This window comes from Ovis aries, chromosome 14, assembly GCF_016772045.2.
Source record: "Ovis aries strain OAR_USU_Benz2616 breed Rambouillet chromosome 14, ARS-UI_Ramb_v3.0, whole genome shotgun sequence".
NCBI lineage: Eukaryota > Metazoa > Chordata > Mammalia > Artiodactyla > Bovidae > Ovis > Ovis aries.
Genome location: NC_056067.1, coordinates 15,616,697 through 15,633,560, shown reverse-complemented (window position 1 = coordinate 15,633,560; position 16,864 = coordinate 15,616,697). Strand labels below are relative to the sequence as shown.

The 16,864-nt window shown below is 36.4% G+C and overlaps 1 protein-coding gene across 7 annotated transcripts in view; it reads right to left on the bottom strand.

Annotated features, from left to right (window-relative positions):
• PHKB (phosphorylase kinase regulatory subunit beta) overlaps positions 1-16,864 on the bottom strand; it is a 236,778-nt gene that overhangs the window by 23,063 nt on the left and 196,851 nt on the right. For 3 of the 7 annotated variants that reach the window (XM_060398304.1, XM_027977813.2, XM_060398306.1), the window contains 6 exons: positions 16,585-16,646; positions 16,337-16,499; positions 15,133-15,214; positions 13,080-13,137; positions 11,858-11,948; positions 7,803-8,005 (listed from right to left, as the gene is read on the bottom strand). In XM_060398304.1, the coding sequence (XP_060254287.1) occupies positions 7,803-8,005; positions 11,858-11,948; positions 13,080-13,137; positions 15,133-15,214; positions 16,337-16,499; positions 16,585-16,646 (659 nt within the window). Of the gene's footprint in view, positions 1-7,802; positions 8,006-10,836; positions 10,928-11,857; positions 11,949-13,079; positions 13,138-15,132; positions 15,215-16,336; positions 16,500-16,584; positions 16,647-16,864 lie in introns of all 7 variants that reach the window. The other 4 variants (XM_042231578.1, XM_015100425.3, XM_060398305.1 and 1 more) reach the window with 2 other exon arrangements.

Below are 16,864 nucleotides of genomic sequence, written 5' to 3'. Positions count from 1 at the left end.
AGGAAGTGAAAAAAAAAAGAATGTTTTGCATAAATCCCTTCTCTTTCTTTTAAAATCATGCTACAAATGGGTGACTTAAAATAAGAGTAACAAATCCAACAATTGATAAAAAATTTGACACTCAAGGACTCTATAAATGAATAATTTTCCATCAATTTTAAGCAAGTTAAAACATTTCAGGAATTAATTCAAGGTAAATTTTTAAAAGACACATAAACAGAGTATGTGCTTGCTGCGACAAGTATATTAACATGCCCAGAAGCCATTCACTTAAGGAGCTGAGGTCTGAGTGAAATTTATTAAGAATAAAGAGCAATAAAAATATACTAAAAATATACAAAAATATCTTTTTTTCTTTTCAGAGAGGCACTATCACAAGCTCCACAGACAGGATAACTGCAATTCTCTGAGGTTGTTAAAGATATCCCTTGAGTAGAGACAGGGTTCCAAAACCTTTCCATTAATACGGTGGAGGAGCAATGTGGGTAGGCACAGGAGGATCTGTGAGTGTCTACCATGTGTTTCATGAAGTCCTACCAGGTGATGGAGGGGTGATACCATCTCAGATGGCAGTCAAGAATCCAGAAGGAATTCTGCATCATGGTTTCTATATGAAATGCTTGGGGATCATTCCACTGGGCCTTGAATGAGAATGGAAAGGGATACTTCTAGGGTGGATGTTTCTTGTGGGAGCAGGTCTTTGAAAACCTCGAACTGGAAGATGAGTATGTGTGTGTTTGTTGGTGGGGGTGGGTGGGGCATGGGATCCTCCTCCTTGGGATCTGTGGCATGCAAAAAGAAATCCGCAAAGATACTTGTTCTCTAAATGCCACAAGACAGAGGATCTCAAATTACCAAATGTTAGACCACTACTGTCTAAGTTTTATCCTTTGCGAAAGACCTTCACATTCCTTGCCTAGAACCCCCATAATCTAATGAGGAAGCCAAAGCAGGGACAGCCTCCCTATTTTATAGACATGAAAGCTGGAAGAGGGATAGGGAAGCATGAACTCTGGAGTCATTCACCCTAGGTTCAAATTCTGGTTTTTGGTCTTACAACCAAGGGCAAGTTACTTAACTTTGCTGAATTTTTATAGCATCTTAATGTATCTCTGGCACTGCACAAGGGGATAACTTAGAATCAGTTTCAAATCATCCCCATTTTCTTGGTCTCATGAATAAAGGAGGCAAGATCTTATTTTTTATGGTTGTTAACTTGGAACTGTTTGGCCTCCTTAGTGTCCCTTGTACTGTACAATGCTGAACAGTACTGATCCTAGGCTGACTAATGACAAAAACCATCAGGAGCTACTACATGAATACTTGAATATAAAACAGGTCATAGATGAAATCAAGTAGAAGGGACTATATGGTCAAGGTTTTAGGAAAAAAAACAACAACACAGTAAGGCCTATTTCCAAGAGAAGAGCAATAGTATATGCAAGTGAAAACATGCACAATACTTAAGAACGAAGAACAAGAACTTTGAAGTAAGGCAGTATGGGTATAAATCCCAGTTCTTTCACTTATTGATTTGTAAATAAATTACTCCTTATTAAAAAAAAAAATTAGACTTATCCTGAACTGACAATGTCCCAGTGTTTACAGCTGACCCTATGAGTCCACCACATGGGGGAAAACACACAGAGTATTTTGGGCAGGGACACTCTTAATACCTACAATGGATATATAATGCCACAACTGATTCCAGGATGAGTTTCAGGACAGTGAATAAAGCTGTCTGGCAAATTTCTTCATGAAGCTTTTTTCTATCATGAGATACTAAGTCACATGCTTTGTTCTGACATTTTTATTTTGGGAGAAAGTTTAAGGAAAAAAGAATATTTCTCACAGAAGACATTGAACATATAGAACAGAAGATACAAAAATAGGAAGAAAACTATTTTTAGAATAAATTAAACATACTTCATTTCCATGCAGAGAATGAAGCTTCAGGTCAGATTTGAATTCAGGAAAGAAAATTATGTTGGATTTTTGAGAGAACATAAATCAGCCTAAAATGCTGAATAGACAGTAAAGGGAAAACCACTAGAGGCTGAAAAATATAGCATTGTAAGATACTGGGGAACAGTTAACTTTCACTCTGAACCTTTGCTTAAGTCACAGCAAGGATGACTACTGCTTAAAGAGTCTCCTGAATAGAACATTTATTACAAAGAATGTGTTTTGGAAGAGTTGTAACCTATACTCCTAAGTCAGCCTTAGAGAAATGCCTTAACCTGTGATAACAGAGTACTTTTAATGATTGTATGGATATGAAGAATCACACGTCATCTAGAGACAACTCACAAGAAGACCCATTTCTGCATCCCCCCATGTAGTCAAAACCTGAAGTGGAAAATTTTAGAGCTAACAGAGACTGAACAATCAGGATATAATTCACAGTTCTTATAACTGATTTGGAATACATCCTATTAATAATATTTTAAAGGAACTATTTTACGGGGTAAAAAGGCAGGCAAAATTCTATGCAGAATGAGTTCACTTCTCAATCAAAAGGAAAAGGAGATAAAGAATAGGAAGCTCATCTGAAATATACTCTAATTGAAATTAGGCAAATAGTTTGAAAACTAATAACCTCAACTAAAATAATTTAAATAAAACTGAACACAACTTACAAAGTAGAAATCTCTCATAGAGAGTAACCGACAATGATTTTATGTATATTTTTCCACAGACACACACACACACACACATATATATACACAATAATTTGATAAAAAATGGAAAAAATTAGCAACTTTTTTTCACTTAATTTATCTTCAGTTCAGTTCAGTTCAGTCGCTCAGTCCTGTCTGACTCTTCGCAACCCCATGAATCGTAGCACGCCAGGCCTCCCTGTCCATCCCCAACTCCCAGAGTTCACTCAACTTCACATCCATTGAGTTGGTGATGCCATTCAGCCATCTCATCCTCTGTTGTCCCCTTTTCCTCTTGCCCCCAATCCCTCCCAGCATCAGAGTCTTTTCCAATGAGCCAACTCTTCGCATGAGGTGGCCAAAGTACTGGAGTTTCAGCTTTAGCATCATTCCTTCCAAAGAACACCCAAGGCTGATCTCCTTTAGAATGGACTGGTTGGATCTCCTTGCAGTCCAAGGGACTCTCAGGAGTCTTCTCCAACACCACAGTTCCAAAGCATCAATTCTTCGGCATTTAGCCTTCTTCACAGTCCAACTCTCACATCCATACATGACCACTGGAAAAACCATAGCCTTGACTAGACGGACCTTTGTTGGCAAAGCAATGCCTCTGGTTTTCAATATGCTATCTAGGTTGGTCATCTTGGATACTTATAAATGCCATCACTTCATGGCAAACAGAAGGGGAAAAAGTAGAGGCAGTGACAGATTTTTTTCTTGGGTTCCAAGATCACTGTGGATGATGACTACAGCCATGAAATTAGAAGATGCTTGCTTCTTGGAAGGAAAGCTATGACAAACCTAGACAGTGTGTTAAAATCAAAGACATCACTTTGCCAATAAAGGTCCATATAGTCCGAGCTACGGTTTATCCAGTAGTCATGTACAAATGTGAGAGCTGGACCATAAAGAAGGCTTAGAACTGAAGAATTGATGCTTTTGAATTGTGGATGCTGGAGAAGACTCTCGAGAGTCCCTTGGACTGCAAGGAGATCAAACAAGTCAATCCTAAAAGAAATCAACCATGAATATTCACTGGAAGGACTGATGCTGAAGCTTCAATACTTTGGCTACTAGATGTGAAGAGCCAACTCATTCGAAAAGACCCTGCTGTTGGGAAATACTGAAGGCAAAGGAAGAGGGTGGCAGAGGATAAGATGGTTACATGGCATCAATGACTCAATGAACATGAACTTGAGCAACTCTGGAAGATAGAGGACAGGGAAGCCTGGCATGCTGCAGTCCAGGCATGGGGTCACAAAGTGTCAGATACAACTTAGTGATTGAACAATAACAACAATTTATAAGTGCCAGTGTATTAACCTTATCTTTTTACTTGTAATGGTGGCAAAACATTTTATTATATGGCTAACAACTTATTTGAACTATTTCTTACTGATGGATATCTGTGTTATTCTCAGTGTTTGACTACTTCAAACAAGGCTGAAATGAAGACTGCTCTTAAGTATGTCTAAATTTCAAAAATGAGAATTATTGATCAAAGAGGCATGCAGATAATTCCCCAAAAGCAACTAGTTTTTAGTGAAATTTTTTGAAGGAAAAAAATGGGTGATCATTTTACATAAAGTGCTTCATACTCACATCCAAAATTAAAACTAAGAAATGAAAGGATATCAACTTAGCAATAAAGAAGAAAGAAAAAAAGTAAGAACAAAAAAGCATGGTAACTAGAAAACAAAATAAAATGGCAAGAATAATCAAAATAGAAATGAAATGGCAAAAATATGACATATATTTCTATTACAAGATAGTCTCAGATTAGACTAAAAGTAAATAGAGCATAGATGTTAAATATAAAAGACATACCTAATCAAAATGAAAAAAGAACACTGAAGGTAAACAAATGGAAAACTATACCAAGTTAATAACAATAAAAAACAGTAATATTAAAAATATGGTAGTAACATTAAACAAAAGGAATTCATTTGTTATATTTTATACATTGTAATGGGATCATGGCTATGCTTTTTAAAAGTCTCTATGTCTTAGAGATACATACTGAAGTATTTACAGATTAAATGATATGATGGAATCAGAGGAGACTGTGGATGAGATGAATAGTAGGGAGGTATGAGTGAAATAAAATTGGCTATATGATGATATTGTTGAAGCTCGGTAATAGTATGGGCTTTATTACACTATTTTCTATGCTTTTGTAGATGTTTGAAATTAAAAATAACTTTTTAAAAATAATTCAATTAGAAAATAAATGACACAAGCAAAATTGTATCATTAAAACTACAAGGTAACATGAACAAAAACAAAGCATTAAAATATAGAAAGCAAAACTGATAAAAATGCAAGGGGAAACTGACAAATTCATAATCAGGAGAACATCTTATAATTTATTAGCAACTGAAGGTCAAGTAGGACAGAAATAATAAAGATATTGATTTAATCACAAAATTAGCACCCTGTATTCCCACTTATTCACACTCACATGTATTTGTGCCTGACAGAGACTCACTATTGTTCTTTTCAATGAGCCTATCAGAGGGCATGTATCTTTTTGAATTATACCTTTGTTTGGGTATATGCCCAGGGGTGGGATTGCTAGGTCATACGGTATTAATAATTCTATTTTCAGTTTTCACAGGAACCTCTATACTGCTTTCCATAGTGGCTGTACCAACTTACATTCCCACCAACAGTGTAGAAAGGTTCCTTTTCCCCACCCCTTCTCCACCATTTGTTATTTGTAAGACTTTTTAATGATGGCCATTCTGACCAATGTGAGGTGGTACCTCATTGTTGTTTTGATTTGCATTTCTCTAATAATTTGTGATGCTGAGCATCTTTTTATGTGCCTGCTGGTCATCTGTATGTCTTCTTTGGAGAAATGTCTATTATGGTCTTCTTATTTTTCAAATAGATTTTTTAATTTTATGAACTGTTTGTACATTTTGGAGATTAAGCCCTAATCTGTCACATCATTTGCAAATATTTTCTCCCATTATATAGGCTGTCTTTTTTTTTTTAATGGCTTCTTCTGTTGTGCAAAGGAAGTTTGATTAGGACCCATTTATTTTTGTTTTTATTTCTACTGTCTTGGGAGATTGACTTTAGAAAACATTGGTACAATTTATGTCAGAGAATGTTTTTCCCTATGTTCTCTTCTAGGAGTTTTGTGGTGTCATGTCTTATGTTTAAGTCTTTAAGCCATTTTGAATTTACTTTTGTGCATGGTGTGAGGGTATGTTCTAACCTCACTGATTTACATGCAGGTGTCCAACTTTCCTAGCACCACTTGCTGAAGTGACTGTCTTTTCCCTATTTTATATTCTTGCCTCCTTTTTGAAGATGAGTTGACTGTAGGTGTACGGGTTTATTTCTGGGTTCTCTATTCCACTGATTGGCTTGCCTGTTTTTGTATTAATACGATATTGTTTTGATTGTTGTAGCTTTGTAGTATTGTTTGAAGTCTGAGAGAGGTATGTGTTTTTTTCCTCAGGATCGCTCTAGAAATTCTGCATTTTTTATAGTTCCATATAAATTTCTGTATCATTTGTTCTAGTTCTGTGAAAAATGTCATGGATAATTAGATAAGGAATAGCATTAAATCTGTAGATTGCTTTGGATCTGTAGATTGCTTTGGGCAATACTGCCATTTTAACAATATTAGTTCTTCTAATCCAAGAGCATGGGATATCCTTCCATTTCTTTGAGTCCTCTTTTATCACCTTTATTAATGTTTTGTCATTTCTCAGTGTATAAAACTTTTATCTCCTTGGTCAGGTTTATTCCTAGGTATTTTATTTATTTATTTTTGGGGGAGGTGCAATTTTAAAAGGTTTTTTTTTTTTTTTTACATTTCCTGATATTTCGTTGTTAGTATAAATGAATGCAATCAATTCCTGAATGTTAATCTTGTATCCTGCTACTTGGCTGAATTCATTTATTAGACCTAGTAATTTCTGTAGAGTCCTTGTGTACGTGTGTTTGTCACTCAGTTGTGTCTGACTCTTTGTGACCTCAAGGATTGTAGCTCACAGGCTCCTCTGTCCATGAAATTCCCCAGGCAAGAATACTGGAGTGGGTAGCCATTCCCTTCTCCAGGAGATTTTGTTGGCCCAGGGACTGAATCTGGGTTTTCCATATTGCAAGTGGATTCTTTACCATCTGAGCCACAAGGGAAGCCCTTTGAGTCCTTAGGGTTTTCTATATAAAGTAACACGTCTGCACAGAGTAACAATTTTACCTCTTTTCTTCCAATTTGGATACCTTTTATTTCTTTTCCTTATCTGATTGCTGTGGCTAGGATACATATTCTTTTCAAATATTTGAGGAACAATCTCCAAATTGGCCATATACTAGGTTACTCTATACGCTCACACTTGATTTTTTATAATTAGAATATATTTATGTGATATTTGTACAAAATATGTTTTAAAAAATGAAAAGAAGCACTTATATGCAGTTGTGGTAGGCCTTTTAAACATATTACCTTGTTTGATCTCACATAAAACAGTGAAAGTTGGAGGGAGGTTCAGCCAACTGACCCCAGACTACTGAGATGATGAGCACAGTTCAGCAGTTGCACTCAGTTCTTCTAGATGCCAGAGCCTGGTCACATACCTTACTGTGCTGCCTCACACAATGCTTGATGAAGCACATTCAAGATTACCAGAGCCTTACTTTCAATTTCTCCAAAGAGAACACTTATGATTTTAAGGACTAAAAATCAGATTTTGGTGGGAAACAGATACAGAAGAATATTCTTAAAAGGACCAAATTTTTACCTAAGTGTGTAAAAATTTTTGACATCTAGCTTTACTAAAACATCATTTTACTCTTAAGGCTTATTCACTTTATAGGAATTTTTACAAGGATTGTACATAGTGGGGGGTTTTGTTTATTATTATTTTTTAACATGATACAACTGTTCAAACTTCCTTGTGTTTGATTTTATCAGAGAACAGAGTTACTTCACTATTTCTCATGTGGGAGTCAAATAAACAGGCCACTAGTATTTATTTCTTCATATCACCAGATGTTTTCTCTATGACTTAGGGGAAGAAACACTTTCCTAAATACCCACCAGATCTGAGGCAGCACTTCACTCAGAGAGACTGAGGACAACCTGAACAATTCTCTTTATGCAAATGCCAAGTATTTACTCACCCAATTCGTATTTTCAGCATGCCACTGAATAATTCTGGGTTATTGGAGATGATCCAGCCAATATGGATGACCAGTTCTTGCTGAATTACTGCCTCCCTCTCATCATGGGTATTACACTTGTAATAGATGATGTTCTTAATCACTCCCGGAGACAAAGGGTTAGAGATAACTTCTTCTTCATGCCCAAAGGCACCCAGAGTTACCTACAGATGGCAGAATTTTATTGTAAAAATTTCCTAGCTACTAATAGTTTGAAAAAAAAAAAAATCAAGGCTCAGGATGACTGGCAGGCTGAAATTACTCTATGCAAGCTAGGGAATTAGGTAGAATAACTGCTCCTGCTATTTATTAAAATAGCCTTCAAAGCATGACTCCCATTGGAGTTCATGATGGTTCAGTCTCGTCTAAAATACAAGGGCAGGTGAGGGTCCCAGCTAGGGGAATGAAGGTGAGTGGATAAAAGCAGGGAAAGAATATAAATAACTATTATGATAAAATTATTCTGAATGACTTCAGGACTGGAAACTCCTCAGAGAAAACAGTTTTACTTTAGTGCATAGTCTATACAATTTAGCATTTGAGAGTATGTTCTTCACTTCTTTTACAGTTTCTCATGTGGAAGTTGTTGCTCTTTAGCAATACTGTAACTTTTTCAAAGGTAGGTACAAGGACATAGTTGTAGTGAAGACGCACTTTTCCTGGCATACAGTCAGGTACCCAGTGAGTGCTGAAATACTTTTAGATGTATCTCTGGCCTGTGGAGGGGAATAAATAAGGCTGCCCACAAGCCAGAAAAATGAGAAAGCACAGAGGAAATGGCAAAGAAAATTCAAAGCCAAAAGTGCTGTTGAGGCTGGGCAAGAGGAATAAATACTCTGCTCCCCCTCTCTCCTCTTGTCTTAGTACTCTGCCACCCAAAAGAGTCTGCATGCAGAAGAGTCTGCATCCCCTCCTTCCTCATTTCCTCTCTCTTCCTTGTACAGGGCATAATTATAAGAGGCAGGAAAAAGAAGAGGATATCAAAGAGTCCTTGTGTCTTCTGACATGAGAGGAGAAAGCAGAATAGAGGTCTTCTGCCCAAATTTTGTGATGGACTAAAAACTGAGAATTGCTAGTTTATTGCAACACAAGTGGTACCAACCAGTTAGTCCAAATGCGATTACTTTTATTAAAATGTCAGCTTGTAAAGAAAAAAAACAAACAGAAGGTAAGTACATCATTGCCTCTGGAAGCAATGATGACTAAACCACTATTTCATTCCAGGGAGCTTGAGGTGATCTGAAAGTGCAGAAGTAGAAGTATAGAAGCAGTATTACTTCAGTTCTCAGGGTGGCATTTCATAAATAAGCAAATGCAAACTTGGAATGCTCCATTTTCATTTCCCCTTTTAAACAGGTTAAGCTGCAGTCAGTGAATAGACTCCATACACCTGAAACAGGGCTGTCAGCCTTCCAGGTACCCAACTCTGTAACTGACTACTTCCCTGGGAGATGTGCAGGTCTGGTGGACAATAGTCCAGTCACAGCCTCAGGATAGGTTTCAAGGTGCTAGGATTTTGATCTGGGGAACAGAGTCTCAGGATCTTAGGCAGCAATCGCCCTCTAGATAGTGCACAGAATGGACATGACCAACTGTACCCTACCTAACCCCTCTCCAACTGCCAGATGCCAGTGACCTCAGAGCTCTCCAAAACCTTCTCATTCATTCATATGTCACAGAATTAACTATATTTTCAGATATACTACAGGGGCCTAAATCCAAGGAAAAATAGCTTCCCAAAGCCTGTTGAGTTTCTTTAAGAGGTGGCTCAGTCCAAGGCAAAAATATAGAACTCTGTGGCTGGATCTGAGGACTGCAATGAGAAAAGGCATCCAATAACTTACTACCTGTCCCTGGTCTATTTACCTGATAAAGAAGGATGAAAATTCTTTTAGTAATTTGGAAAACAGAAAAATAACATATATGAAGAGATTTAAATTTTTTCTCAGGAATTTTATTAGTACAATAATTTTTAGCTATTAAATATTACAGAATAGGATCACTTATTCTTTCAACATTTTAAAACTTTGATGTCAAGATGAAATAATTTCAATTTTAATGAACTAAGAGCCCTGAGATATGAACAATGGGTTGATTCCATCAAAGAGGGTTACAGTTTTTTGCATTATTAAAGCTTATTACATCCCTAGGTTAACTGTCAGGAAGACATGATCAAGCACACATATTCCCAAAGAAGAGATAGAAAGCACACAGCTTTTCATTCCAATCAAATGATGATTCAGCCAAGTAATTAGAGCTTACAGAAAAGCAGAAAATGAGCAGCCATATCCCACTCCACATACCCACATGCACAGGCTCAATTCAATCTACATTCACCAAGTGCCTCTACAAGGCCATGGTGAGCACAAAGGGACAGTGCTGGACAAGACATAGGCCCTGACTTCCAGGGCTTCATGGTCTACCCTGTGAGAGACACACATTCAAATGAACCGGGATCCAGGGCAGATTGTGAGAAGTGTAACAGGCCTATTTTGAGAACCCCGAGGAGAAAGGGACTGCTGATGGTTTTCTGTGAGGAAGAGCTGGCAAGAGTTGGCCCTGGTGGGAGGGGAGAACCTGGAAGGAGAGGGGCCCAGAGGGTTAAGAATCTGCGGAGCCAATGCATTTCTAGTGGGGAGAAGAGTTCTGGTGAAGTAAAAGGACAATGTGCCCTTCACTACTCCCTATCGTTGCCCTACCTATCCTAAGCCTGTCTGCAATGCTTTAGTAGGTCTCATACCATTTTCTTTGTCAGTATTTTCACTGATCTCGAGTTAACACAGGAGCTTAAAATTAAATCTCTAAGGTGCAGCACAGATGTGCTTCTTTAAGACTAGATTTTGCTTGGGGAAGGAGCCTTCTGTAGAAATGCCTGAGCCATTGCAAATGTGGTTGTGAGAGGCCTGTGATGCTGAGGCTTGCCAGACTTAAAAGCCAGGGTCCTACCCAGAAATCTCTGTGACTGTGACCGAGAGTCTGAAAATCAGCTACTTACCTGTTTGCCCTGCACTAAAACATTAGTAATGGATGGGGCCAGGCTGTCCACTAGTTTACTTAAAAGACTTGCTGCATGGCGCACCACCGACCTGGGGGCAAAGAAGAGAGCACGCCAGAGGTTGACAAATCTAAATGAATGAATGAATGGGCCCCTGAATGGGGGGAATTAAAAATATCTGTACAATTAGGTCCTCACTTAATAATATGGATGAAACACTGACCCCAAGACACTGGACCTAATAGCTGAACTCTTCCAGACTGTAGGACTATCCAGAATTAGGGAGGGATAGCTTCACCCTCACCTCTGCCACCAGCATTATTCCTGCCATTAGCAACTTAAAAAGAAAGAAAAGGAAGCCTAACTGTCCCTTTGTCAGGGAGCGGTGTAGGAGGAGGAATTGATTATTCTGATTTTGTATTAAAAAATTTATTATTAAGACTGTCATGGGTACATGACACTATTCCTATAACCGCTGTAAATCAAGTTTCCTTTGGTGCCTAGTAACCAAATCCCTGGATTAGGGAATTCACTTAGTACTCAATTTTAGGAAGTGATACAATGAGATACCAGCGTTATCTTTTTTCCTTGCCAGAATGTTGAAGGAAGTAATTCACACTACTATTTTAACATTTCTAAAAAGTCTTAGACTGTACGGAGAATGGATTTTTAAGCACAGCACATGCAATACATAAAACATTTTCCCCCCATCAAAAGTAAAAATCCATGTGGAACTTTCAGATGGAGAAAATAAAATAAAAATGTAGGTTTAAAGGTGTTTCCTTGTATTTCAGGATATCCATGGAAGTTGACCTATAAAAAACACGTTGCTTAATCTCAACATAGATGAACTAGCAGAAAATTCAGTCATATCTGATAAAGTTAGTGAAACAAACACTTCCTACTTTTAGAGAAGCTTTCACCCACACACTATAAGACCAAAAGACATATTTAACCCTGAGAACGCAAATAAGCCCACACGTTTCAAGCAGCTGGAGTTTTGACAATCTGTGCATGTTACCTGTTTCCCATGTACCAGAAAAGTAGTAATGTGTGGGGCTATAGAGGAAGAAAATTTCTGCGTAAATGCAGCCCCGTAGCGTACCGCCAACCTGGGTGTGTCAGTGGAAAGCCATAAAAGGGAAAATACAGTAAATAAAACTTCCAGGAGTTTGTTCTTTTAAACATAACAGTCAGGACTCTAAATGTTTGCTAATGATTTATCTAAAATACAAGTATTAAACATAAAGTAAAAGTAGGTTTGCTTAACCGAAGATTATAGACCAGATTTGAAATTTACTGACTAAAAAGCAACATCTATTTGTTTGCATGCCCTACTGTGCTGAGAATTTACAGCGAAAATCTGAGACTTAACCATAGGGTTATTACATAATTTCTTCTTGAGTGGAATAGTATATTTACTATAAATTAGAGTTGAAATACTGCTAAGAGATGTTTTGTCTAATCCTTTTATTTTAGAGATTAGAAAACAGGTTCATTGAAGTTAAGGGAGTTTCTTATGACATGACACTTTCTTGAGATTTCTTTTTTCAAAATTAGATAATAATGGGTTATTAAAAATATATATGTATATTTATATACTATTAATTTCCAAAATGTTAGATTCTGCTAGTAAAACTGTTAGAATTGCTTCAAAGATGCAGAGGGCATGCGTTTAGGCATACCTACCCCACTGTGAATGTAAACAATCTTACCTCAACTTACCTAAGTTTTCCTCAGTCTCTGGGAAGAGACTACCTCTGCAGGACATATCAGTTACTTTTTATGCAGTAACTACAATCATTAGGATTCATTAAACTTAAGCCATGAGAGAACTATCTTATAAGTATATTATACTTTGCTTGTGTTTAAACGAAACACTGGTCTCTTCATGACCCTCTATAACAACAAGTTTTCAAAATACAAATTAGAACCTAAAGCACCTTGCTGGGACAGAGGAGGTGCAGGATAGGAAAAAGTCGTTAGAACATTATGCCAGTGCATCCTCTCCAGGTTCTATTCCTACAGATGTCTTTACTCCTAGACATGCTTTTAATATCTTGGGAGAGTCAAGATAAAATGCAATGTAGGCAGATCCTTAGAATCTCACAGTACTGCAACCTTGGAACTTACAAGGAAATATTAGAATGACTAGCCACTTTTAACACTGGTCCATTATCTTTAGGATACTGAATATGATAACACAATTAAAAAAACATAATGACAAGGACGCTAATACGAACCAAAGTTTTTTGCTGCCAGCTCTTCTATAGACTCTCTCAATGTGATCAGAAACAGTACCTAGACATTGGATAATAGAGTCTTTGTTGAAAAAAGCTTTAGTTAAATGCATAACATTTATTCTCCTTAAAAAACCTGACATAATTAAATATGTACCCCAAATATATAGTGTGAATGTCCCCAGCCCTTGTTACAATGTAGTTTGAGTATATGATTTTGATAAATATTTTATTTCTTGAAATTCATTGTTTTCTTAATATATAATCAATATATTTAACAAATAAAAATGTTATTTTAATTTACTACAAAAAATAAAAAAAACAGAATATGGCAAACTGAACAAAATACTGCAGACTCTGAATATATGTAACTCTTCATTTGTTTGTTCAAAAAAATGTTGTGATGATTCTGTATATGATCAGAAACCAAACAAGGGTAAAGAACAGAATCTTTATCTTTTTACCCTGAACTTATTTTTATAGCTTTATAGCAAGTTGGATAAAATTATATTCAGATTCTGCAGATGCTTGTGATTTTTAATATATAAAGTTTCACAGATTTAAAACATGTAAAGTCTTTTAAATATCTAAGTAACAGATGAATATTATTACCAAGCTTAAAAAATGGTTTGAAAAATAATTCTCTTGACATTTTCATTATAAACTATTTTATATAAACTGTTTTATTTTAAAGTACCACTAAAATACACGTGTACATGCTAAGTTTACCCTTCAGTCATGTCCGACTCTTTGCAACCCTATAGGCTGTAGCCCATTAGGCTCCTCTGTCCATGGGATTCTCCAGGCAAGAATACAGGAGTAGGTTGCCATGCCCTCCTCTAGGGGATCTTCCCGACCCAAGAATCGAACTGGAATCTCTTATGTCTCCTGCATTGGCAAGCGGGTTCTTTTACCACGACTGTCACCTGGGAAGCCTACTACTAAAATAACCATTCTGAATTTTAAGTTCCTAATGAAATGTCTGCTTTTTAATGATCCCTTTGTTTTAAAGTATAAATTCTGATAAATGTCCTCAATATAACTGGGATCCTTTTTACACTTTGAGTTTCAAGATTAATTAGGAACAGAAAAGATTCTATTTGAAATTTGCTTAGAGTTCTTCTGTCTTCATTAAATTAAAGAACTAAAATTGTATAATACTCAAGAAAGTTGTCTCTTAGCTACAATAATGTAAAAACTAAGTAAACCTTAGTTTCTTTATCTGAATTGTTTATCTGAATAAACAATTATGTTTAGTTCACTACCAGAACTATAAATCTTATTAATTACATTGCTGTATAGAATATCAACTCAATTTCTAATTCTAACCAAATCAATATGCCTCACTGGACAGAGGACTTTCAGATGAGCCAAAAATTTTGGGTAGTTAGATATTAAATACTTGAAATGTATCCTACATTATTCTGTATTATAAAATGCCAGAAGTAGACCATGATGTAGATAGAATTCAAAGATTCCTTAGAGTAGTGACTCAACATATGATTGTAGATTTCAGGGGTAACTGGGTTTCAGCCTTAATGCACAGTGGACACAAACACAATTAAAAATGACTTATTTTCGTAAACAGTCTTGACAGTGCAATTCTATTAAATGCCATGTTCCATTCCAAATGGCTGCTGCAGACCATGAAGGAGCTAATTCTTATGGCTATAATGATTCAGCATTGTTCTTAAAAACATACAGAAAATAAAAGTGGAAATATAAACTGTCAATAAACAACTATGGAGTCATCAGAGGCTAACAGTCACAGGCAGAATCCAGGCTCCAACACCACTGAGATAATCAGACAAACAAGCATTACTGCATGAAAGCAATTCAGGAGTTCATACATCAAACTGTCTATTCCATTCTAGGGGTATGAATGAACATTTTCCTTTTAAAAAACTTTCAACTTTTAAAAATTAAAAAAGAAAGGTTTACTAGGAAGAAAATAACTTGTAACAGTTTAGTGCATGTTCATTATGCATTTTTGATATATGTTCAAAAATAGGGAAGTCTTTTTATTTAAAATGTTCTCTTAGTTAGATACTCTTACCTTCCTTTGTGATGAAGTTGGGGCCTTCTCTTTTGAGCAGTATACCCAGTAGGATGGCTTGGCTAGCCAGACAACTACAGTCCTGAAAATATAAATCACTGTGAGTAACTGGAATGAAATGGGTACAAAAATTACCACAGGGAGTAACTAATCATGAAACCTCATGATGCAAAGAGGAAATATTCTGCTATGCAACTGAGAAAAGATAAAATGTCACTGATATATTACCAGGCATAAGATGACATTATACAACTATTTTTAGCTATCTTGGAAACAGTGGATAGACAAGCAGGCTTCCTGGGGTAGTAGAATTTAATAATCAAATTTTCCAGGAAGTAAGTAATGAATAGAAAATATGTTATCTATAAGCTAATACAGGTGACACTGATGCTGTCACCCTCTGAAAGATTTGGCCAAGTCACTTATCTGCTCCTTTCTTGACTTTACTTGTTCATAAATGGGAGACCATGTTGTTACCGACTCATTGTGGAGAGGAAGATGAAAGAAGAGGACATGTGTAGGCTGCTTATCATATGTTTTGTTTTATGCCTATTATATCATATTCATGCTTATATAGATTTATAGGTAGTAACGATCAATCACAAGAACTGAATTGATATCTGGCAGGCTATATATTTGGTCTATTCAAATTTGGATGGTCCAATAAAATGTCAATGTATTCATAGCTCTACCATTAAATTTATATTTCTTTTGATAGGTACTATACTCTACATCCTCACCTGTCCTCCTCTAAAATGCAAATAACCTCAGGGATGGGATAATACTAGGTTGCTAACCTAATATTCATATGGATGTAGTTACAGGATTGCTTTCTTCAGTGACTGGAGAGACTCAAAGCAAGCATGACCTAAACGCTGAGATAGGAGAGAAGGCCCAGATTGGGAAAAGAAGAGAAAGGGCACTGAAAGAGAAGTCTGAGATCCCCAAAGCAACTATGCTTCCTTAATGGGCTATTTAATACTTTCATACACAAGACAACCCATTTTAAGCATCTTAAAGACATTCACGCTAATATTAGACCATGAGAACTACTTCTCATTACTGCCTCAGTTATAGACAGGCCATCTACTTCCAGGCTAGTTGCTATCTTCTCTGGGAGGACAAAAAGAAATATGGTTTGCCCCTGGCAGTTCCTGCTCTGTCAGCCTCACTCAGGGTCATGTGGGAATTGCATCTTCCTCACATTCAGTTTTTGAAGAATTTCATGGGTGGGTTTGTTTCTCCATTCAGTCATGGTAACATCTGGCTTCTGTTCCTGTTCAGGGGCATTGGAGGTGCTGCTTTGTCGTTTGACTTTTGAATGTTTGGGAACTTCTAATTCCTCAAAACTCTTAAATTCTGGAAGCCTAGAATTTAAAAGAAAAAGTTTCATATTTCCTGCATTCCTAATGAAATCTCAAGAAACACAATAAATAACCTAAAGGAACTTACTCTTCTATTTCACTGATTCGTAAGAAGTCAAGTTGTTCAACCACAGCTCCAGATATTAGTGTCTGAAATGCGATTGAAAAAAGATTCACAACTCTTAAATTTATCAAGCAACAACATTATGATTTATGCACATACTATTCTGTAAGTATACAATACTTAAAAAAAGTTTACTTAAAAAATAAACAGGATTGTTAAGTAATTTCTTAAAATGAACATTCTAAAATCAGATAGATTTTCACATACAACAAACCCCCCTGAAATAGAACATAAATATCAAGCT